This window comes from Macrobrachium nipponense, chromosome 12 (assembly GCF_015104395.2).
Source record: "Macrobrachium nipponense isolate FS-2020 chromosome 12, ASM1510439v2, whole genome shotgun sequence".
NCBI lineage: Eukaryota > Metazoa > Arthropoda > Malacostraca > Decapoda > Palaemonidae > Macrobrachium > Macrobrachium nipponense.
In genome coordinates this window covers 37,224,825-37,249,824 of record NC_087205.1, presented here as the reverse complement: position 1 = coordinate 37,249,824, position 25,000 = coordinate 37,224,825, and the positions used below count along the sequence as shown (strand labels likewise).

At 36.1% G+C, this 25,000-nt stretch overlaps 1 protein-coding gene across 1 annotated transcript in view; it reads right to left on the bottom strand.

Moving 5' to 3' along the window:
* The window catches only part of LOC135224779 (protein piccolo-like), an 819,328-nt gene that overhangs the window by 143,746 nt on the left and 650,582 nt on the right, over positions 1 to 25,000 (bottom strand). Inside the window, 7 exon segments of the mRNA XM_064264104.1 lie at positions 623 to 1,008; positions 2,230 to 2,449; positions 3,529 to 3,868; positions 4,265 to 4,415; positions 14,814 to 14,915; positions 15,216 to 15,378; positions 19,659 to 19,670. Of these exon segments, the coding sequence (XP_064120174.1) occupies positions 623 to 1,008; positions 2,230 to 2,449; positions 3,529 to 3,868; positions 4,265 to 4,415; positions 14,814 to 14,915; positions 15,216 to 15,378; positions 19,659 to 19,670 (1,374 nt within the window).

The window sequence follows — 25,000 nt, the reverse complement described above, 5'->3', positions numbered from 1 at the left end:
TATTTTGTTTGATAGAGCTTTCACTGTTGAAAATTTTGTTTTTTTTCCAGCTACGAGTTGTAGTTGCCAGTTAGTGAATTTTGAACGAAATTCTCTGAAATTTGTCGCCTCAGTTTTGGAACTTACTGTACTTGACCGTTCATTTCTGGTGAAAAAAAGAAGATATCACGTATTTCCTCATTGACAGCAGCTACCTTAAAATACTGCTATTACTACCTCTGTTGCTGCCATTACTACCGTGAATAAGAAATGTAATAATAGTAATCATGAATATGAAATGTCATACGATTTTACATTGTATAAATGTAGTTATATGAAAGAGAATGTAACATTACCAAAAAAAGAAAAAAAAACAGCAATAAAATTTTTAATAAAAATAATCATGATAATTAATGGCCGATGTAAAAAAAAAATTGCTCGTGTATCAGCTAGAGAAAGTAGAAGGATCTAAACAAATATATAAATAGATAGAAAAATAATACATGAAATAACCATGGAAATACACAAAGAAAATATCCACTTCAATAACTATATAAATAAACCAAGAAAAGAATCCATGATCATCAAATATGAAATAAATACAATAGAGAAACAATTCACCAACAGAAGAACAAAGGCTCACATGGGCAGGGTATCCCTGGAAACATCGTAGTCCCACGAGTGATGTCTGTGAACCCGGCTGTGTTGGGGGACGTCCAGAGAATCCCTCGTCCTCCTCCCCTCGAGGGAATCATCCCTCCTGGCGGGGTCCTGGGCCGAGTGCCTCCTCGCGGGGAGCTCCCCAGTTCCCCACAGGGTCAAGGAATTGCTCGAAGCGCTGACGAAGGTCTCGCTTTCGGCATCTTCCTCTTCGTAAGACTGCTGTCGAATGATGGACCTCCTGCGGCCCCTCGAGTGCCAGTTCTCCGTCACAAGGGCCTCGTCTCCTGAGGATTCGGATTCGCGGCGCCCCTGGGGAGCGTCCTCCACGCTGGTCCTACTGCTGGTGGTATCCACAGGACGGTTCATCTGGGGGTAAGGAAAGTCGAGGCGAGGTCAGTGAGGTGCAAAGATGACGCAGTAGAATTCTCATTTATTGCGTCATCATTTCTTACTTTTTGACGCAATAACTGTTGGACTAATTGACTTATAACATTACATAAACCATAATTCATCAATACAATACTACGGTGTATTCAAATTTACTGATTTATCCATATTTCCATATCTACCACAGGGTCTAATCTGTCTTTTGGATCTGATCGTAAATATCCTTGTAACCAATAACGAATGCCCAGTTACTTCAGCACTACGTAGGGGGGTAGGGCCGTCAGTGCACCTCATGCGTTGCACTGTAGGCATTAATTAAGATTCTTTGGAGCGTTCCTTTTATATTCTCTATCTTCCATCTTACTTTCCACGTAACAGTTGATTCATAGTGGAACTGAGAGGTTTTCCTCCAGTTACACCTTTCAAACCTTTTACAGTCCCATTCCATTTCACCGCTGAATGACCATGATCATAGGTCCCAGTGCTTGGCCTTTGGCCTAAACTTTATATTCAATTCAATTCAATTCAGTAACTTGAGCAGCCAATCACGAGTAGCCTCAGTGATATCATGAGTGAATATTTACCGTCAAAATAAAACACTAATATTTAACAAGGTTCATGATATTCGGCTCGTGCAACTAGGATTTCGAGACATCCACACGGCATCTATCAATCACGAATAACCTAAATGGTATCATGAGTTGATATTCACTGTCAGATAAGAAATAAGGAAAAAAAAATCCTCGGCGCAATCGAGTGTTCTGTAAAGCGTGTAATCAAGGCCACCGAAAAAATATCTATCTTTCAGTGGTATCTGTATAATACTGTATGAGCCACGGCCCATGAAACTTTAACCGCGGCCCAGTGGTGGCCTGTCCTACATAGTTGCCAGACGCATGATTATGGCTAACTTTAACCTTAAATAAGATAAAAACTACCGAGGCTGAAAAGCTGCGATTTGGTATGTATGCTGATTGGAGGGTGGATGATCACCATACCAATTTGCAGTCCTCTAGCCTCAGTTGCTTTTAAGATCTGAGGCCGGACAGAAGAGAGCGGAAGAACAGACAAAGACAAAGCCACTTCAATAGTCTTCTTTTACAGAAAACTAAAAAACTCATATTCAACTAGAATATTGTCCATTTAGCTCGAATAACTAAGAATTCGAAACCTGAAGACAACTGGCTCTGTTTCACTGACCGGTAAGTTGGTATAGCTGGGCTTGCGAGACCTAGAGACGTCGGTCTCGCTGTGAGCCGCGTGGATCCTTTGGAAGTTGAGGTGGTCCCCGTCGGCGGCGTCCCTGAGCATGTAATCGCTCATTCGCCCTCTCCTGACGGAGGACGCCCTCGAGCTGACGCGCGGCGGTTCCTCGTCGTTGTCCGATCGTCTGCAGGGTACGGGAGCTCGCTCGCGAGATCTGCAGAGAGAGAGAGAGAGAGAGAGAGAGAGAGAGAGAGAGAGAGAGAGAGAGAGAGAGAGAGAGAGAGAGGAGGGGTGGGAGGTGGATAATATCCGATTAGTTCTTGAAACTAAAGTTAATTCAATTTAATACTGGTTACTTTTCAGTTAACTATAATAAAGTATCGTTTTTCCTAAAACAAAAGTCGAAAATAGAACATAGTTTTGGAGAGAGAGAGAGAGAGAGAGAGAGAGAGAGAGAGAGAGAGAGAGAGAGAGAGGAGCAAGCACAGAGAAGAAATCTAGGATATCAAGTTATTCCTAGGACTAATGATCATATCATTTATCTTTCACTAGAGTGAACGATAAGCAAAATTATTTGGGAATAAAGAGAAAAAAACAATAAACATGATAATTCCCTTTTCGCTTGAAACGGAGTGATCAATTTTCTTTTCCATTCAATTAAAGTACTTCCATTTCTATCGTTATTCTCTAAGTCATGAGTTTTCCATCTTTCCTTGGAAATGAAAGTTTCAGATTTCTTTTCATTACTATCTGAGTTTCCGAAAGCAATTCATAATTATAGAAATATAAAATGTTTTATTCCTACACGTTTTCTCGCACACCTTTGTTCCTGCGACGAAATTCAAAGGTATATTTTTCTCATGGGAAAAGATTTATTATAGTTAAAGATGACTGGTGAATATTTTAGCCTTGCTGAATACTTACGGCCATGTAGCTTGCAAGTCGTGCTCTGAATTCTGACCAAATTATCGATAATTAACATAAAAAAATCAGTTATGTAAAACATTGTAAAGTAATGTAAAATATTTTCTTTATTCAAATATTATCTTTTCAGACTACTGCCTTAGTTAAGCGATGCCACAAGCATTCACTGTCTCCGATTTGTCAAAATTAACTTCTGTCTACCGACAATTAAAATGAAATAGAGTTATCTGCTTGACATAAGTTTTGTTTAAAAATAAAAGTAAATAAACGAAAACAAAGATTCTTGATGTTACAGTCAACATCTTCCAGTTTTAAAATGTATAACGAAAATCAATGAAATGAAGAACCTTCAATTAACCATAAACCTACTTATCTCTCGGTCTCCTTCCATCCCCTGGAAGCGCCGAAGGCGGACGTCTATCCTTGGAATCGTCCCGTGACCTTGACCTCTCGACGGTCTTGGCCTTGTCGAGTGACCTCTGTTTGGCGCAGACCTTCATTGACCTGCGGTGAGCCAGGCCGTTGGTGGCTGGGGGTTCTCCTGTGGTAGGCGTGGAAGGCGTAGTGGTGACCTGGTTGGCTAGGGAGGGTGGGACGGCAGAGACTGAGGAAGTTCCTGAAGGCGGCGCGGCTGCAGAAATGGCGTTGGCTGACGCAGGCTGAGAAGGATAGAGAAGGATATTGAGGATACTTTTGGTCTCTTGGAAGTCTGCAGGAAAATTTTACATCACTGCTGGTTGTTGTGGATGCAGAATTATTTGTAAAATGCATTCAGTGTCTAAAACTACTTTGACCAAGGACAAGTTCTATGATATATATACAACTAATAATAGTATACTGTAAATACAGCTAGAGGTAAGACACTTCAGATATATACTAAAATGATCCATACCAATTTCGCATATAAATAAATATATAATATATATATATATATATATATATATATATATATAGAGAAGAGAGAGAGGAAAGAAGATGAGAAGAGAAGAGAGACGAGAGAGAGAGATGAGAGAGAGAGAGAGAGAATAGAGAATCTCTACCTGATTGCTCTGGGTACTGGCCATAGTCGACGCCATAGCAGCAATACCACTGAAAGGTTAAGGGCGGGGGGTGCCCCCCCCTGGGGTAGGGGTGGGGAGGGGGGAGGCCATGATAGGAGGAACATTAGCACTCAGGGACGTCCCTTCGCCAGACTGTTGTTGCTCGTTTTTGACTCTCGACGACAGACGCCGACGACAGATGCTGCAGTTCCATTTCTGTGTTTTGGGCAAGAAAGAGAGAAAGTGATGAATGACTTTGTGCAGTTTATTGTTCTACTGAGCTTTTTTTTTTTAGTCCAACACGGACGCTTTAAATAGAAGTCTTAATAAATTATTATTATTATTATTATTATTATTATTATTATTATTATTATTATTATTGCAGGTCAATGACGCATTGGTAAAAATGTCAGTTTCATTTCAGTAATTTACGTCACAATAAATCAAGAGTTTTGTTTTAATTCATTCTTATATCTTTAAAATATGTTAGTCTATTATTATGTGTATATACACATACAAATATATGTATATATATAAATCTGTATGTAAATATATGTGTATGTATTATATATATGTTTATGCACAAACACACACATATGAATATATATATATATATATATATATATATTATATATATATATTATATATATATATATATATATTATATATATATAGCAACCGAAGGGGGAGACTCGACGGGATACACAGCGGGAAGGGTTTCAATGCAGAGGTCTAATTCATATTGGCGTAGTTCATTTAATGCGACGTTTCAGGGACCAGCCCTACTTTCAAGCTGAAAATTGCAATTATAAAATTAAATTACAATAATTACTCATCTAAAAAACAACATAATTACATTATATACAGGAAATTAAAAGAACACCAACGAAACAAAGTACCGTTTACAGTAGAGGAAGGGAGACGAGTGACTAAAAAAACAAAAACAAACAACGAAAGCATCTCTTGTTTACGCCAGGTACAGAGGGATGGAGGCAGTTTGGTTATTCGGTTTCGGAACAATCGTTTTTAAAAAGAGCGATTCGAAGACCTCTACCTACTGCGGAGAAGACGTTTTTGTAAGGATTTTAAAGTTTTTATATTCAATATTGCTCTTGCATTTCTTTGTGTGGTCACGGATGCTGGAAAATTCAGATGATAATTTGACTCCAGTAAGAGAACTCACCCCTCCATATGGCAATCTATTCGGACCTTAAGAAGTCTTCTTGCAGCTCCGATATATTTTCCTAGATCACATCTAGGACAAGTATATAAATAGACAATGTTAAATGCCATAAGAGGGCTCTACTCGTCTTTATATTTAAAAATAAGTTCTAATAATCTGTTGCATTTTGGCATAAAATTTCGAATGAATTAAAAATGGAACAGAACACTGGCATAGAATGGCATCCTAGGGATAGTCGGAATAGCATTGCTCGGTAAAAGCTTCATATTCATAAATTTGTGAAGGCATTTATAAAATAAACTACTGGGATAAAAGTTATTAGTAAAATATTTCTTTAAAAAGGTGACTTCATTGTGGAAATCAGACCATCCAGAAGAAAGGCAAAAAACTCCGTGGAAAAGAGTAAAAAGAGAGTTTATCTTACAATTGAAATTATAAAACAATAAAAATTTGTGCCCAAACCTGTGAATGTCTGCTTCCTGAAAATCGAGGTATAAAACCCTTAATTATTACGAGACACTTCTATACCCAAAAGAGCAAGTTTGTTATCTTTCTCGTAATCAACTTTAAATTTAATATTCGGGTGGGTCAGATTAGCATAGTATAAAAATAAGTCAGCTCTATATTTATCTTGAAATAACATAAAAGTGTCATCGATATAACGACAGCAAAATAACGGGTGATAAGGCAGAGGGCAGTTGGCCAGCAACCGCTCCTCTAACTCACACATAAAAATATTTGCTAGCACTGGGCGGAGAGGACTCCCCATTGGCATGTCGTCGGCCTGCACATAAGCTTTACCACTAAAAATAAAGGGAGTGTCCTGCACCGCCAATGTTAAAAGTTTCATAAAATTGTCGTAATTGAAATCTGGAAACAGTGTGTCATTATTAGTAAAAATCTTATTTAAGAAACTTTTAACCATGGCGGTGCAGGAAACGGTGGGGCAGGATAATCAAGCAAGCCACACCTGAAGCTCCTAGCCCCAGCCCACGGCGGCTGAATGCTGAGCCAGTCACAATACTATATATATATATATATATATATAGATATATATATTTATATATATATAGATTATCCTATATATATATATATATATATATATATGTATATATATATATATATATATATATATATATATATATTATATATATATATATATATATATATATATATATATATATATATATATATATATCGTGTCTATTTAATTCGTCGCCGGCAATTCGTTGTCATTTAATTCCCCAGTCAATTAGCCGTTGGTCAATTCGTCGCATCTTCATCCTCTCACATGCCTGTTAAGGCTGGAGCGACAGCTTTTAGAAGGAAAAGTAAATATTGGAAATGTGCTTGAACCGTAAATTGTTGATGGTTACTTAAAAAGTAATGCTTATTTAAGGCTCTGAGAGTAGTTATCCTTATTTCTTCTTCTTTTTTAAGATAATCTTTTTGTTTTTTAACTGTAATGGGTTGGTATAAAGTTAGTTCATTTAACTATTTGAATAACTTAGCCTTTTCAAACTTATAAATATATATAAAACTCAAGTGAGTTTAAAGTTTTCTTACATTTTTTTAGCGGTGTATAGATACATCGTTGGTCTGTTTGTCAAACGTTAATAAATACCTGTATTCTACGGCATTAAAATTAAGTTAATATTAATACAAATAAATTTACTAATTTATTTGACTTATTCCAGATCTATTTTAAGATTTCATAGACGTATAGACTTAGTATTGTCTCAGCATCATAACTGTTCAAAACTTTGTTTCGAATATTGGATTTTATGGAGAGAGAGAGGGTTACAATTAAAATGATAAAAAACAATTGAAAATAATATTAATTTTACCTGACAACAAATATCTGAATTTAAAATTTGTTTTCAACCAAATTGATAATCAACTTACTAAATACTAAAAAAATCAAATCAATAGACAAGTTACAATAAAACACTAAAAAAACCAAGGTTTGTTATATTTCGTATTTAATTTTTAGAGATTAAGATTGTGTGCAATTACGTTTAGAAAAGTAAATTTTTGGTTTGGATCACATTTTTCCATGACATTTTTTATACGCAGGTTCATGTCTCTGTATAATTATTTTTTAAATAGGATACGATTGACTGTGGAATATCATCATCATCTACAAGTTCTTCATATTCATTCACATTATCATCAACCGGTAGAAAGGTAAGGGCAACAAAACAGCGCATTTTTAGGCTAAATCTTTCATCTTCATGATATCTGCATTTCATTCCTTCTTGCACACATTTTGTCCTAAGCGGAACAAAGCGGAACAAGCAGCAAGCCAAATTTGACGCAGGAAAAGATTCCAGAAATCCATTATGGGCTGCTTTTCCGAAATCCGTAGTCATATTATCAGGGCCCTCATTCTGCAGTAATTCATTTATTTTGGCAAAGTCTACAATGTGTGTTTTGACTTTTGTTCGAGAGCAATGCGAACAATCGTGGGACATTAAAAGTATCAATCTGAATGTGCACTATATATAACTGAAAAAATATACTAAGGCACCACTTAAATGTTCCATCTGCCGCCCAATTCTTGTACCGCTTTAAATGTCTAAGCGCTTCGTCACTTGCAAGTATCAGCATCCGCCTTACATCTTCTATTTCGCTGTCATACTGTAGAAATTCTTCTTCAGTGTCAAGGTAAGAGTATTCACTTGGAATGGAGAACCCAACATTTGTAAGTGGGGTGGCAGGATAATTGGAATCAGCTTGCCTCCAACGTCTGATATTCCTACTAAGCTGTTCAGACCAAGGTATTTGCGACAATGTACAGTCGTTTAACTCTTTAACTTCATTAGCGATAATTGAGCGAGGTGCATTTCGAGATGAAATCGACTTTTCTTTAATATTTGAGACCGTGATCCTTGCATTTACCTCTGCAACAGTTGAAGCGTGATTATGAATCCCAAACTTCTTAAGCTCTATATAGTTGTCATCTGTATGAAGTCTCGCCTTGCACGCGCGATCTTCACACCTCCAGTATACCTTCAGTCCATCAACACTCTCCTTATTTTTTGTGTATATATAATTCTCTTGATCGACCACTTTCTTTTTTCCTTTCTCTGAAGTTATAATCTTGCAGGTAGCCATGTTGATGGATGGGCTTATTCTGTAGAACTAATTTTATTTTGAACTGTCCAGAACTGAAAAAAAATCTAACTGTCCAAAGACAATAATTCCACACTTTCTTTCGAAAATTGCATTTGAAAGAGAGAGGTAATTAAAAAGAAAAAAATTAAACTGACTGTTGAACGACCATTTTTATTCCAAAGTGTCTCATGTCTCACTTGGGGACGAATTGCCCGACGACGAATTGACCTGGGGACGAATAACCATAGACGAATTGACCGAGATAAATTAACCGACGACGAATTAATCGGGGACGAATTGTCTTAGCACCATATATAAATAAATAAATAAATAAATATATATATATATATATATATATATATATAATATATATATATATTATATATATATATATATATGTATATATTATATATATACATACACTTTTACTAACAGGACGTTATTGAAACTGGATGGCATTTAGAGATAGTTATTAAAAAAAATTTCTGCCATTGTCAAGTCTTGGGATAGTATTCCCGAGATTTCAGTGGGAGCTTAAACTTGCTTACAGTGCTCCACCATTTTATTTTGCTTATTGTGTTAAACTTAAGATTATGATAAAAAAATAAACCTTAATAGAAACTACTAAAATTACTTTCAAAGGATTTATGGTAAATGTAATGTGACCACTTGCAAAATATAATTCTATAAGGTAAAGAGAATATATATATATATATATATATATATATATATATATATATATATATATATATATATATATATATATATATATTACTAACAGGACCTTATTGAAACTGGATGGCATTTAGAGGAGATATTTATTAAAACAGTTACAAGCTTCAGATAACCGTGAAATGACCGGTCACTTAGTCCACCTGTATTTATATCTGTGTAGGGGAGAAGATTAAAGTCCTTATTCCTATTATTACTCTCCTTCTCCCGTATGGCTTCATCTTCTTGACCTTGATCGTTCTCTGACAGTCAGTCCTTCCAGGTGTTCATAATCGGTGTGATTTTTTGTTTTTGCGCTTCTTTCCTATTCCAGGGTGCATGATTTTATTTTCTATAGGCTGACTTCAAATCAATTTCCAGTGTTCCTTTCATTTCATTGTTTGCTCATGTTATGAAGGCATTCTCTACAATCAGTCGGGCCATATTTGCAAAAAAAAAAAAAAAAAAATCATATTTTCCCAATTTAGTTATGGTCTCTTTCCCAACAGTGCTTGGCGACTGCCGATGTCTAATTATAGTGCCCTCTTTTTGGTATGTGTTGTTTTCTTCATTCTCTGGATGATTTGTCGCTTTTGTCAAACTAACGATCTTCCCAGTCTGGACACGCTGCCCTATATACCCACCCCGCCTCTTGCGTCTTCCCCCTCTACCAACTTTTTGTTTCTAACTATTTTATTCCGAATGGTGTTTTTGCAACTTCCTATCAATTTGAAATGATCTAGGTTTCTCTTGACGGGTGTAATGGCGTTGTTGTCAGGGACTATAATTATTTTCTTCCTTTTCAAATGTTCCTTTGCTATCTTTTCCCTCTCCCCAAAATAATTTTCCTTGCCCTATTGTGTGCCTATTCTCACCTATACTTAAAGTATTCTAATCTCCTAAAACTCTCCCTCAGAGAATTCAGCTCTTCATCCAAGAATTCGGGACTGCAAATCCTATAAGCCGTGATGGTCAACCCCGTCATTACTCCCATTTTAACTTCTTTCCTATGGCTAAAGATCATATCTATTTATGAATTGGTGTGTTTCTTCCTCCTGTGTACTACCTTAAATTTTATACTTCCCCCTTCCCTTTTTACCAGCACGTCCAAGAAAGGGATTTCTCCCGCCTTTTCTTCTATTGGGAATTGATTTGTTCATTTAGTGTATTTATGGTTTCTAGGAACTTGTATGTATCTTACCCATTTGAAGATCGTTAAGTTTCCTTTACTTAATTTACCCACCTCTTCCGTTTCAAACCATTCCATAAAAATGTTACCCAAGATCGGGGAAAGACTCAAACTCATAGCCACGCCATTTTTTGGGGGGATGTAATGGTGTTCGCCCCTGGCAACAATTTTATCTAAACGTCATGATCTACGTCACAGGAAGGAGGAAGATACACACCAATTCATACATACATATATTCCCCAGTCTTAGGAAAGAAATTAAAAGGAGTAATGGCGAGGTTGACCATCACGGTTTATAGGATTTGCAATTCCGAATTCTTGGAGGAAGAGCTGGAATACCTGAGGGAGAGCGTTTGAAGTTTAGGATACCCTAAGTATTGCTGGGAACGGGCGCACTTAAGGCAAGGCAAAACTATTTTAACAGGAGGGAAAAGATAGAAAAGGAACACTTGGAAGGGAAGGAAATCATTATAGTCCCAGACAACATCACCATTGCACCCATCAACAGAAAGCTAGATCATTTCAAATTGATAGGAAGTTACAAAAACACTATTCGGAATAAAATAGAAACAAAATGCTAGTAGAGGGGGAAGACGCAGGTGGGGGTGGTAACTATATATGGGAGAGCGTCTAAACTGTGGAGAGTTCCTTCGGCTGAAGCGACAAATCATCTAGAGAATAATGAAGACAAAACATAAGGCACTATAATCAGATGTCAGTAGCCGAGCACCATTGGGAAAGAGACCAAAAAACTGATTGGGAAAATATGACTTGTTTTCTTTCTTTGCAGAGGAACACAAACAATATGGCTAGACTGATTGCAGAGAATGCCTCCACAACATGCGCAAGCAATGTAATGGCAGGCAACACTGGAAACGGATTTGAAGACATCCTGTCACGAAAAATCATACATTCTACAATAGAAAAGAAGCGCAAAAAAACAAGAAACCAAACGGAATACGAACACCTGGAAGGATCGGCGGACAGTGAAAGGCCAAGGTCATGAATGCTGGGCCATACAGGAGAAGGAGGGTATTAACGGGAATAAGGATTTTAATCCTCTCCCCACACAGATTTAAATAATGCTGGACTACTTGTCGGTTTTTACGGGCAGCTCCAGGATAAGAGCCTGTGCCAGCACAAGGTTGGCTTAATCTTTTAGAGACCCGAATTCTTTTAGCATTACTTTAATGTTTGCATTGAAACTTTGTATGACATCGTCAAAGGGGTCGTTCTTTAGTTTTTTTGTTAGTGCTAGAGTCAGATAATCAAATTTAAATTTTTTCAAGAATTCTTTCTTTCCGTTATTACAAAACTATTGGATGTATCAGCTTTAGTAATGTATAACTTTTATCTTTCCTTGTTATATGAATTGCGTCTATAAACCTTTTTGGAGAGTTCACCGTTTTCTTCGGTATTTGAAGTCATCCGAAAAAAGGCCTTTAAGTCAATTCATTGAAGATGATGCAATTGTGTTTTTCTTTTCAAGTTTAGTCATTTCTGAGATGATGTTCGTAAAGGAGATGTTATCCGTGATCGAGTATGATAATCTAAAACTCGCTTTAGGCCACGGATATCATACTCGATTACGGATAACATCACTCATGTACGAACATCCTCTCAGAAATAACAAAACCTGAAAAAAAACACAATTGTATCATCTTCAATGAATTTACTTAAAGGCCTTTATTCGGATCACTTCAAATACTGAAGAAAACGGCGAACTCTCCAAAAAGGTTTATAGACGCAATTCATATAACAAGGAAAGATAAAAGTTTACACATTACTAAAGCTGATAAATCCAATAGTTTTGTGATAACGGAAAGAAAGAATTATGTTGGAAAAAAGGAAATTTGATTTTCTTGCTCTAGCACTAACAAAAAACTAAAGAACGACCCCTTCCTTAGCTGAGGTCATGAAAAGTTTCACTGCAACAATTAAAGTAATGCTAAAAGAATTGAGGTCTATGAAAGAGGAAGTGACAACGATTGGCCCATCCCTGCCTTACATGTATGGTTTAATCAAAACCCATAAGAGAGATTTCCCTACGCGTCTCATTATCAGCTTAACCGGTTCTATTAGTTATACATTGGCTAAATATTCAGTTAAATTACTGTCATCTATCTTAGGTACTATTTAAACTCTCATTTATAAAATTCTGTTAATCTCTGTTCTAGACCGTCCCGTATTGAATGATCCAATGCAGATAAACTATAAATAGTTTTGATGTGACATCTTTATTCACTAAAGTACCTATTGATGACTTACTTCTACATTTGCATAATTTAGAATTAAGTAAGAAGGCAAGTGAAAACCGGGACTTGGAACAAGTACTTTTGTAGCTTATTCTACATTTCCAAATTCACACTGAGTACAAATATTGTTTACAGAGCTTTACATACAAAATTAAGTAGTGGTGGCAAGGTTACAGTTTCTTGATTCGAGCAGCCAGCATATTCTCCAATTAGTTTTAAAAGACAGGGAAAGAGGATCAAGGAATAATCCAGAGTGGGAGTTAAAATTCCTGGTGCACGTGGCTTCAATGAACACATTTTCCAGAAGATTTCTTTTCTGGTAGTCGTGGTCCTTTCAGATTATAGATAACTTATCCCAGTTAATTGCATGTTTTAAGCCCTGAACTGAAATGTCATTGTTTGTTAAGCCTCATGAAAGAGCATATTTGTGTTGGGAACATCTTTTTTAGTTATTTAAATTTTTGCTCTCTCTCTCTCTCTCTCTCTCTCTCTCTCTCTCTCTCTCTCTCTCTCTCTCTCTCTATATATATATTATATATATATATATATATATATTATATATATATATGTGTGTGTGTGTGTGTGTGTGTGTGCATGTATGTATGTATATATATGTATATATATATATATATATATATATATATATATATATATATATATATATATATATATATATATATATATATATATATATATATATATATAAGGTAATTATAAGGTAATTTATTTCTTTAAAATATCCTTTATTTGCATTTGTCTTGTCCTCATGTTAATGGAATGGACTATATTCGTAAACACAAAGAAAAACAGCTGTTGTTTCTTGGAAGTGAGTGAGTCCTGCAATTATGCGATGAAGTACGTTCGTTTAGAAAGTATTAGAAAGTATATTGAAGAAATGTATACTTTAAAAAAAATTCTTTTCATCTATAACGGATGTAAAGATTTAAATGAAAATTTCTGCAAGATTATAAAGCATTAAGGTACTGAAGAAAACAATATAAACAAACACATATAATTTAGATTCTGGTTTCTGATACACCATCAAAAGCCTTATGATATTTATCTCCGAGTCAGAGAAGTTTTGGGTAAACAAAAGTATCTTTTATTGAGTCTTCAGTAATGAGATGAATTTCTTTCACGCAGAAAGTATATTGGGAAAGTATATAAATAAAATGAAAGTTGCTTATTTTAAACAGATGTGGATTTTTAAATATAAAAAATATGTTAGATTGATGAGCATTATGGAAAAGCAGAAATTTTTATATAAAAAAATATTAGGTTCTGAAACATTATGCAAAAAATAAATATTTATATATAAAATCTATAAACTTGTAGAGCAATAAGAAGAAAAAATAAAAATAAAACTTTATTTAAAAAACAATAAATTCTATACATTTTGCAAAAGCACTTAAAAAAGAAATCTATACTTAAATAATCTAAAAACTCCTGGAGCATTAGGCAAAGAAAAAAAGAAGAAAAACAAAATTAAAAACAAACCATTAAACAAAGGCAACCATATAACATCGGAACTACTGTGATTGTGTACATAATACAGTCACAAGTCCAACGTTATTATCCTCCTGAGGGACAGAGAAAAGTTACGGCAAACAAAAGTAGAGTAAATTGTTTAGAGAGAGAGAGAGAGAGAGAGAGAGAGAGAGAGAGAGAGAGAGAGAGAGAGAGAGAGAGATGATTTACTATTGTGATATTTCTTCATGAAATTCTGTTTAATATTGAGGATCTCACTATAAGTGCGCATGTGTTTATACACAAAACCAAACACAGACACAGACACACACACGTACACACACACATATATATACATATAATAATGTTTATTACATTCGTATATGTATGGATGCGCAAACATACACATTAACATGCATACTTATATACAAAGAAGTAATGTAATTATATAAAGATGAATACGTGTAGTGTAACACAATCTGTATTGAATGTCTTTGAAATCCTGCCATTTAAATTCTTTTGGAAAAAATGAAACTACTTTGTTTGCAGGATTTGAAATCAATAAATAAGTAAATAAATATATAAATACAAAAACAAGTAAATAAATAAATGAGTTAATAAACGGAATAAAAACATTGCTGCAGAAATGTGCCAAGTGTCATATAGAAAAAAAAAAAAAATGATAACCCTACCTCTTCAGTTTCGGTTCCGTGCGTGGAATAAGAGGCACAATCTTCACACACTTTGTTGCCGCATTCCGAGCAGATCTTGTAGAACTCGCTCTCTCCCAGCGTCTGTGGAAGAAGAAGAAGAAGGAGACATAATCGTAAATTACCTCAGGTTAAGAAAATAAAATTTTGATGTTTGTTAAGATAATCTGGGATTATATGTCATGATGTTTTTTTTTAATTGAAATCGTCTCAAAAGTTTTGTTTTAATAATTCATCCCATTGCTTTTTTATTGTTAATATAAAGCATAAATTCTACTATTTAAAAACCTGCTTTGAATTCATTTAATATAAATTATATTTGATAAAAAATTTGGTTGCATTAAGATACCCCATTCTACAGATACATATTCGTTCAAGACTGACCTTGACACAGACTCTGCATGATGACCCTGGGGCCCTGTGGGGCCTCGTGGGCATAGGGACGGATCCTCCATCCACTTGTTTGGATCCTACGGGGGAGGACACCGGGGACAAGGATCCCCCTCCTACAGAAGGTCCCGTCGGTGTGGTGATTGGGGGAGGTTTACTGCAAAAGGAGAAGGTATATATATATATATATATATATATATATATATATATATATATATATATATATATATATATATATATATACATACATACATACATACATATATATATATATATATATATATATATATATATATATATATATATATATATATATATATATATATATATATATATATATATAATATATATATATATATATATATATATATATATATATATATATATATATATATATATATGTATACAGGTACTCCTCGTTTAACGACGGGGTTCTGTTCCAGCAACCACGCCATTAAACAAATTCGTCGTTAAACACGTTATTCTCTTTATTTCGACTAATAGCATTAATTTTCAGTCGTATATCATACACAGAACTAGTTTCCGACATAGCCTACTACTTGGCGAAGTTCTGACAATGCTTTTTTTATCATTTTATTACTCATATATTTTAACTTCATTATTTTATAACTTCATAATGTATAATTTTCTTTAAAATAGTATACTTTATTTAACATATTTAGCCTACATTCCCGAGTTAGCCTACTAGTAAGTCAATACAGTACTAGGGTAAGTCAATATAGTACTAAACATTTCTCAGAATCTGCACATTTCTTAGCAGTGACTTACATATTTTAAATTTTGTATTTCATAATTATCGCTATTAGTTTCTCCGTAATTTTTTTGTAGAGGGTAGTGAGATGAAAAACATAATGAATGAATTTCGTGGATCACGGGGCATTTGAATGTCGCCGTAAAAACGTAAACAAAGCACAACACCATCTATTGAGGAAAGTGAACACTAAACAATTCGCTACGGGATAAGCATTTTCTAGCATTGACAAAGATTTATACTTGCACTTTCTAACTCTAGTACAATCTGATCTCATGGGTGACATATCGAATACTTATGTATACACAGTTGTATAAAAAATTATCAAACTGTATTACATGAAAGTCTTTCAAGCATACTAAGAGTAAGGAATTCGTGCATGCCAAATGTCTCATTGTTTTGATTAAAAAGGTTGACTTGGTAGAAACTTCTCAAGTGGAATATTTAACAAAATATATTTATTTTCATGTTATTATAAAAAACACATTTGACTTCACACCTTTTCTTTTCATAACTAAGAATTCACACAATTTCTTTTCATTACTAAGAATTATTCTCACTAAAACAAAGGAGATATGGCATAATTTTTGCTGTCTTGAAGTTGTAAACAAACATGGCGTCACCCGTTCGGCCTTGCAACAAACTAATGGTGGCTGAATCAAGCCAGCCAGTGGAGTTCCCAGAGCTTAGAATGCCAACTCTAAGAGGGTCAGCTGCATAGCTTTTCTTTACAAAGTATATTAAAGCCTTACTTAATGTTTTAGCCATATACATAGATTTCAAGGTTTTCAAAACCTAGGCTAGGCTAGGTTATTGGCACTGAATAGCCTTTCTCTTGGCCACCATTGGCAATGTTTTTATTTTCATTTTATGTTTTTTCTTCTCTCTCTCTACATATTGTCATCGTAACTCTGAGTTGTTGTAAAACGAGTACGTCGTTAAACGAGGAGTACCTGTATATATATATATATATATATATATATATATACTATATATATATATATATATATATATATATATATATACATATATATATATATGTATAGTATCTATTAATATAATATTATAATTTATATCTAATATAATGTACATATTATATGGATATCCTATATTAATAATAATATAATATATATATATATATAATATATATATATATAATATATATATAATATATATATATATATATACTATATATACTATATTATATAATATAGTATATGATATATAATATATATATATATATATATATATATAGTATATATCTATATATGTAACATATATTAAAGATTATATCATATATTATATTATTATATATTTATAATAATATTATTATATTATATATATAGATTATTATATATATTAATCTATATATATTATAATATTATATATATATATATATATATGACCCCGACCTGGGTCGCATGGGATTCTTAAGTTACTGTGGGTCATGCAGAAATCAAACGCTCAGTGATTAATTTAACACCGGTCTTATATTCTAATGAATTTACACAAGGGCCCGAGTGAAATGAACTTAATATCTATAGTACCGGCGGAATTGAGACCGAGCGGAAACCGGCAGAGGGCACGAGGGGAAAGTGCGTCTTTCCCTTCTCTTGACCGACGCTTGACTAACTGACCCTCAAGGAGACGGCTTGGTTACCTCTCTCCTCAATACCCCCAGAAACCCCGATATATTGCTTCTAGGCCATGATTGGGTCTGGCACCTGTCCTTAGGTCTATTGGCCAATGAGTGCCCCTATAAGGGACGCCCATGCCCAACGGACTTTTTGGGGGATGTTGGGGGTAGGTGACGCTTTCTTCATCTGAGAGAGAATGACCGTTAACGACCTCATGGCGTCTTCTGAGATGTTCAGATATTCTTGGGAAAGTTGTTTATAAGCCCTCTAGAATGGCTTATCACTCCCTCCCCAAACTCCTTTGCGTCCTCGCAAAGCTATAGTCTCTGCCTTGTCCCATCTCGAGTCTCTTTTCTCAAGGTACTGATTTATCTAAATTCAAATTAACTATCTTAAAGGGGGCCATTTGACGTGTGTACAAACTAAAGGTTACAAGTAAATTGAACACGTCTTACAACAACATAAGATCTTTATAAAAAAATTAAGAACAATCACTCTTTCCTGGAACAGATCAAAACCAAAAAAAAGAAATCATTCAATAAGTTCAGGTTCATACTCAAAACAAAATGGTGAAAACAAAAAGACAGAAAATTTTACACATTCAGCCACTGCCCTTGGCAATCACGACACATGGCATCCATTTTTAATGACATTGTATCACGTTAATCTATTAAATTTCTTCAAAATAACAAAAACATAATTTAAACATACACAACAAAAATAATGCAATGGAGTTTCACGAAAATAAAAGAATCCTCTTGAAACAATAATTTACATTTAGACAACCACATAAGAAACATAAAAATAAAAACTAAAGAACCATAGAAATAAATATTTGGAAATTCAGGCACAAACAACAAAAATTTCATCATCTGTGAAAATCAAAAAAAGCTTTACAAGCATTAGTGTAATTTATGAAAGATAAAATAGGATGGAATCGGTGTTGCGACAAATTTAACACATAAAAAAAACAATAAATCAAAATAATAAAAAGCCGTACATAAGCAACGCAAGCACAACAAAACAAAATTACACACAAGAATATGATCCACAGGTAATAACATTTGTTATGAAAATAATTTGGACAAGTTATATCAAACAACATAAATTCGTGACACATTACAATCTGATCGAGATATCAAGAAATAAGATTTAAAAAAAATAACACTGGTATGATTCTGGATCCTAGGCAAAGACGTGGGTTGGCATTTACAAACTCTGTTCACTGACCCCTTTCATTTACTTTGAAATAGCATTTACTTATGACATAGGCTCGGGAGCTCGGTCTTGTGCTCTCGGCCGGGCGCCCACTTGCGCACCGATATTTCCCACTGGCTCGTCTCCCAGGTACCCGGCCAACCTCGGGTACGGGATACTGGTTGGTTGGTGTGGTAAACCAAACGTCTTGACGTATACTGGCTGCGACGGTGTTTCCTCGCTTTGTGCTTCTAGTACATTTAAGTGGAATACGCCAGTATTTCGATTAATTTCTTTCACATGATATGATCCCAACAGGCAGGTTATATCCACCATCCTATCCATGGGTGGGAGCGTGTATACGCACCCACGAACACAATAATACTTGTATTACCCTGGCGCCGCAGGGAGTGGTCTCACCACATTTAATGCTCACGATAGAATTTAACAAGTACCACTTCGAGTGCCCTAATAAGGGACTTTTCTATGCCAGTATGCCTGGCGTAAGGATTTACATAATAAAATGGATGGCTCTTTCAATAAAAAAAATACTTAACAGGTTGCTTTTCCATCGTATTAAACACACGATAGTTACTTACAAATCCAGTTATGTCTCAAAGCAAGCCATCCCCAAAAGAAATGTTCACGGGCTCTTCTAAAAGAGCTTTCTATGCCTACATGTCCAGCTTAAGTGCTAACATGATCTATGTGTATATCTGTCTCTACTAAGGCTCGAGGAAGAACGACTTGGGCTCGGATATTAGCGGCCCTTTTCCTATTTACTTAACATGACGTCTTTCACAATGAAAACACGTTTTTTGATAAATGCACAAAATTCGGGAACTCGTTACTCTCACCATCCACACAAGCCTTAATCTGACTAATCCAAGCTTCAGACACCTGACTTTCAACCAATTCTCGCACACTCCAACTACAAAAATCAACCACACTTTCATTCTCCGGCCATTTATTCTGGAATCCCCCGGACGGAGTTCCACCTGCATTTAACCAGCTACCGCCTCGGGCACTCCCATTCCTCTGAGAGTGCTTGCGAATTTCCCGCTTTCTGCGCGTCGCGCTTACGTTTGATTGACTGTCATTGTTCGGTACCGTCGCGACGTTGCTGGCACTATGCCTGCAGTGCCTGTGCCACCAACGTCACGAGGTTTCTTTTGTCGCTCCTCCCCGCGCCCTGTAGCAGGAGTTGTTACTCTTATGATGTTCCTGGAGAGAGCATCCGCCATCCTATTACCTTACCCTGGGACATATTCAATTTTTATGATGTCAAACTCTAAAATTCGCTCGATCTAACGAGTTTGGCGATTTGTAATCTCGCTCTTCTTCAGCTGGTACATTAATGGTTGATGATCTGTGAAAATCTATTTTATGTCCCAACAAAAAAAAATAATGGTGTCTCTCCAGCAACCATAAGACCACCAAAGCCTCTCGATCGAAGGTACTATAATTATTCTCTGCCCCTTTTAATGCTCGTGATGCAAAACAAACTGGTCTTTCATTACCTTCATCGTCAATCTGGGAGATTACTCATCCTATCGCAATATCACTTGCGACTGTGGTCACAAAAAAAGGACGATCGAACCTCGGATAAGCCAAGAGTTCGTCGCTCATTAGGGCATCTTTTAATTTCTGAAAAGCTTCTTCCTCTTTCTCACCCCATTGGAAATCAGGTTGCTTCCTTAATGCATCTAACGGTCTCGCTATCCGTCAAAGTTCCTAATGAACTTCCGATAGTAACCCGCGAGTCCGTAGAAGCTGGCTACATCTTTCGCATGTTTTGGTCGTGGAAATTCTTTAATTGCTACAACTTTATTGGCACAAGGCTTAAGGCCTTCAGGAGTTACTAGGTGCCCCAAAAATTCTACTTCGGCCTGGAAAAACTTACATTTTTCTAAATTTATTTTTTAATCCCATGACGTCTTAATGCTTCCAGAACCTGTATCAGGTTACCTTTATGCTCCTCTACAGTAGCGCCAACTACAATGACATCATCTAAATATACAGAAACTCCAATGCTAATTATAGAGGCTAAAAAGCGTATCATTACTCGTGAAAAATGAGCTGTAACATTTTTAAATTCAAAGGGAAGAAAATTATATTCATATAGCCGATTATTTGCTATATAGGCCGTTTTCTCCTTACTCTCATTATCAAGGCAAGCCTTGAGATCCAATGTGGCGAAAAACTTACTCTCCTTTACCTTAAGTAAAAGCACTTCGATCGAGGGCAATGGATAGGCATTATCCTTGGTAATGGCATTAGCTTCTGTATTATTACTTAACTAAAATTATCGTTATTTTATTTTATTTTATTTATTTTTTTATTTGTTTACTCATTTATTCATTTATTTTTCCATTTTTTTTTTTTTTTTAATTTTTTTTTTTCTCTCTCTTTACCTAACCCGGGGCATTGATCAGTGATCTTAAATGGACTCGTATCATTAGTGCTTGAAAAAAAAATAACAATCTGGTTTAACTACGAGAATCTCAAAGAGGTCAACACCCAGGTAACTACTACTAATAACAATAAATTTAACATTAAACACTATTGGTGGTGTTCTCAGACAACCACGGGCTATTGAGGAGAGGCTCTAGGGGGGGCGGGTTTGGTCTCCTACCCTCAAGGTGGAGGACTTGAAAACCGACAACAAAAATGAACAAAATAAAAGAAAATCCATCTACAGTTTCCACAAAACATTAAGCAAGCAATATCAGTGAATTGGTTACTATTCATTGACTCTAATAAGAACAATTCGTAATTAAATTACTCAAACTGCAATCACAGATAAATCACAAAAGGGTTCAGTTACCACAAATCTGATTAAGAAAAGAAATTGACAAATCACTAGTTGATTTTTTTTACGTTATTCCTGATAAAAACAAAACTTCTCAGACAAATTACTTGAATAACTTAAAAATTCAAATCAAAAGGACATATTCTAATAACACAGAACAGACAATAAACTAATCACAAAGCCTTTTGATAATATACTTAAAAAAAAAAGTTTAAACTACAGTGAATAAAACAAAACAAACAAAAAAAAATTTTTTTCAAGGTGGGTTACCCAAATTTTCACACTCACTGTTTAAATTCTTCACAAAGACCCTCACTGACAATTATTCACGCTGGTCAATAATTACTCTCCTCGTGTCCCTTGTGCCAAGGAAGGATCCCAGCTGACCCTCCTTACTCTCTCCACGTCGCCTTCCCCTTCCTCTTGAGGGGAGGGGAGGAGTGTCTTGCTACACTCCCTTGCTGTCGTCAACCGCCATCCGACGGCTGTCAGCTTTTCTTACTTCTAACAGCTTGGTCTATACCAGACGAAGCTTACAGCTCACACTCCCCCATTCATCCTGAAGGTGAATACCGTCTCCTCAACGTCTAGAGGGGCTAGGGGAAGGAGGAAAGTGCCCATCTCCTTCCGACCCATTCCCGCTCTTGAGGGGGGTGTGCTGTCCTGTAGGGGGAGTCCCCTACTCCGACAGTCTCACTCTGCTACTCTTCGGGGGGGAGAACTGGTATCCCTCCCGCTGCCCAACAGGGTTTCCCCTGTTCTCTTGGGCGCACACAGCTGACTCCAGGCACTCTTCTTTCCCTTTGGCGGGAAAGACTTTTGGCGGGCGCTCATTGCTGTCCGCCATCTTTGCTCCGTTCTTTGTCATCGCCGATGGTCTGCGAAGGCACTGCTGATCACTGTGCTGATGATCGCCTCTTTCCGCTTGCTATCGTAACCAGCGTCTGGCTGGTTTTGATTTGGGGAGTGCAAATCTTCTCTCCAGTAATACGACACTCGTCCTTTCTGTCTTTCCCTCGCTTATACACTGCATACAGTTTTTCTAATCTGTTGGCCGTTTTATGCACAGCATGTGTGTGCGTGTATTCGCCCGCTTCACGATGTCTCGCGCCCGGCAATATCGCACGCCGACTTTCTTCGCTATCTACCGCTCGTTACTTTGGCATTAGTTACGTGAAGGCAAGCTCAGTTTTGAGTTAATTAACGTATCACTTCAACCGCGGCCCTTTTGTGTTGTTGTTTCATGTGACCGCTCCGTCGTGTATTTTCCGATCATAAAGACACTGAACAATTAGTCACCGAATCTGCACCTCGCAAGACCCACAATCGCTATATTTAACGTTAATTAGCGCTTCGAGGTGTACCCCACACACCTGACACCAAAATTATGACCCCGACCTGGGTCGCGTGGGATTCTTAAGTTACTGTGGGTCATGCAGAAATCAAACGCTCAGTGATTAATTTAACACCGGTCTTATATTCTAATGAATTTACACAAGGGCCCGAGTGAAATGAACTTAATATCTATAGTACCGGCGGAATTGAGACCGAGCGGAAACCGGCAGAGGGCACGAGGGGAAAGTGCGTCTTTCCCTTCTCTTGACCGACGCTTGACTAACTGACCCTCAAGGAGACGGCTTGGTTACCTCTCTCCTCAATACCCCCCAGAAACCCCCGATATATTGCTTCTAGGCCATGATTGGGTCTGGCACCTGTCCTTAGGTCTATTGGCCAATGAGTGCCCCTATAAGGGACGCCCATGCCCAACGGACTTTTTTGGGGGATGTGGGGGTAGGTGACGCTTTCTTCATCTGAGAGAGAATGACCGTTAACGACCTCATGGCGTCTTCTGAGATGTTCAGATATTCTTGGGAAAGTTGTTTATAAGCCCTCTAGAATGGCTTATATATATATATATATCTATATATGTACATATATAGATATATATATATATATATATATATATATATATATATATATATATATATATATATATATATATATATATATGTGTGTGTGTGTGTGTGTGTATAATTAAAGTAACTGCTCATTTCATATTTTGTTACGATATCCAACTTCACAATTCGATGAGTAGTCATAAGGCATATATAGTATATCTATCGGACGATTTCTACTAGATTATATAGCGTGGATTATCTTAATTATAATTTTACTCTTTAGTCGTATTTTCGATAGTTAAATTTCCCTTAAGTTATTTTTCCAACCTGAAACGAATTCTAAAAAACTGATATTTATGATGTTTTCCATCTGTAATTACAGCCAGTTTCAGAAATTTTGATTTATTGTATCTTATCAACTCCCAAAAGATGACTTTTCCATTCTATTTTCCATTGCTTCGTTTTCTCCCAAGAGTTTCAATCTATCATTTCTCACCTCATAACTATTTCATTGAATTTCTAATGTCAATTTTAGTGTCTCCGTCTCCAACCATTACTTTGCCATTTTAATTTCCACCTCATTCTCTCACTTCCGGTCACCATTCAACCATTCTAATTTCCATGTTATTCTCTCCGTTTCCAATCATCCCTTGCACATTTTCATTTCCACGTTATTTCAGCCACCTAAGCCTTCAGATATTTTCATTTCTATCTTATCATACTATAATGGGCGTAATGTCTGTCTGTCATTCAATCACGGCCAAACGGCTGGTCAGATGGGCATGAAACTTGGCAGGGTTATGGTGGGGATCCCTAAGATGGTTTGTAATGGGGTTTCATCCAACCTAACCCCCTCCTTTGTAGGGGGTGGGGGTGAGAAGGGATTCGCTGAAACAGAGCTGTTTCTGGCCGTGAAACGAGGCTGACTAGTCCCGTAGACTTATTACTTAAAGTTTTTTATACATGTTTTCTGTACAACTTCCCCGGAGAAAGTCCCGAATATTTCAGCTCGGCCACAATAGAAGATGAAAATTATCATTAATATCCGCAAGATTTTTTGAATAACTTAAATCCATCGGGACTGCCAGTGCACAAAATAACGTTGAAGAAGTACTGCCCGGTAATGTTGCTTCGGAATTTCGATCCTGCCAATGGACATAATAAAAAGGAAACTGACAAGTTCCTACTTTCTACTCTTTTATTGGAAGACACAGGATCATTAGAGCATTTATCAGTAGCCATAACGCACTGACATACAAATTGCATCTTTGCAGTAACATAATATAAAGAAAGATACTTTATTATTCGTATCAGTGTGCAAAGTAACTGACAAAGTAATGAACCAATCAAATCCCTGTTCCGTTAAATGAAAGTCACCGACAAGAGAGAGAGAGAGAGAGAGGAGAGAGAGAGAGAGAGAGAGAGAGAGAGAGAGAGAGAGAGCCATTTAACGACATTAATGC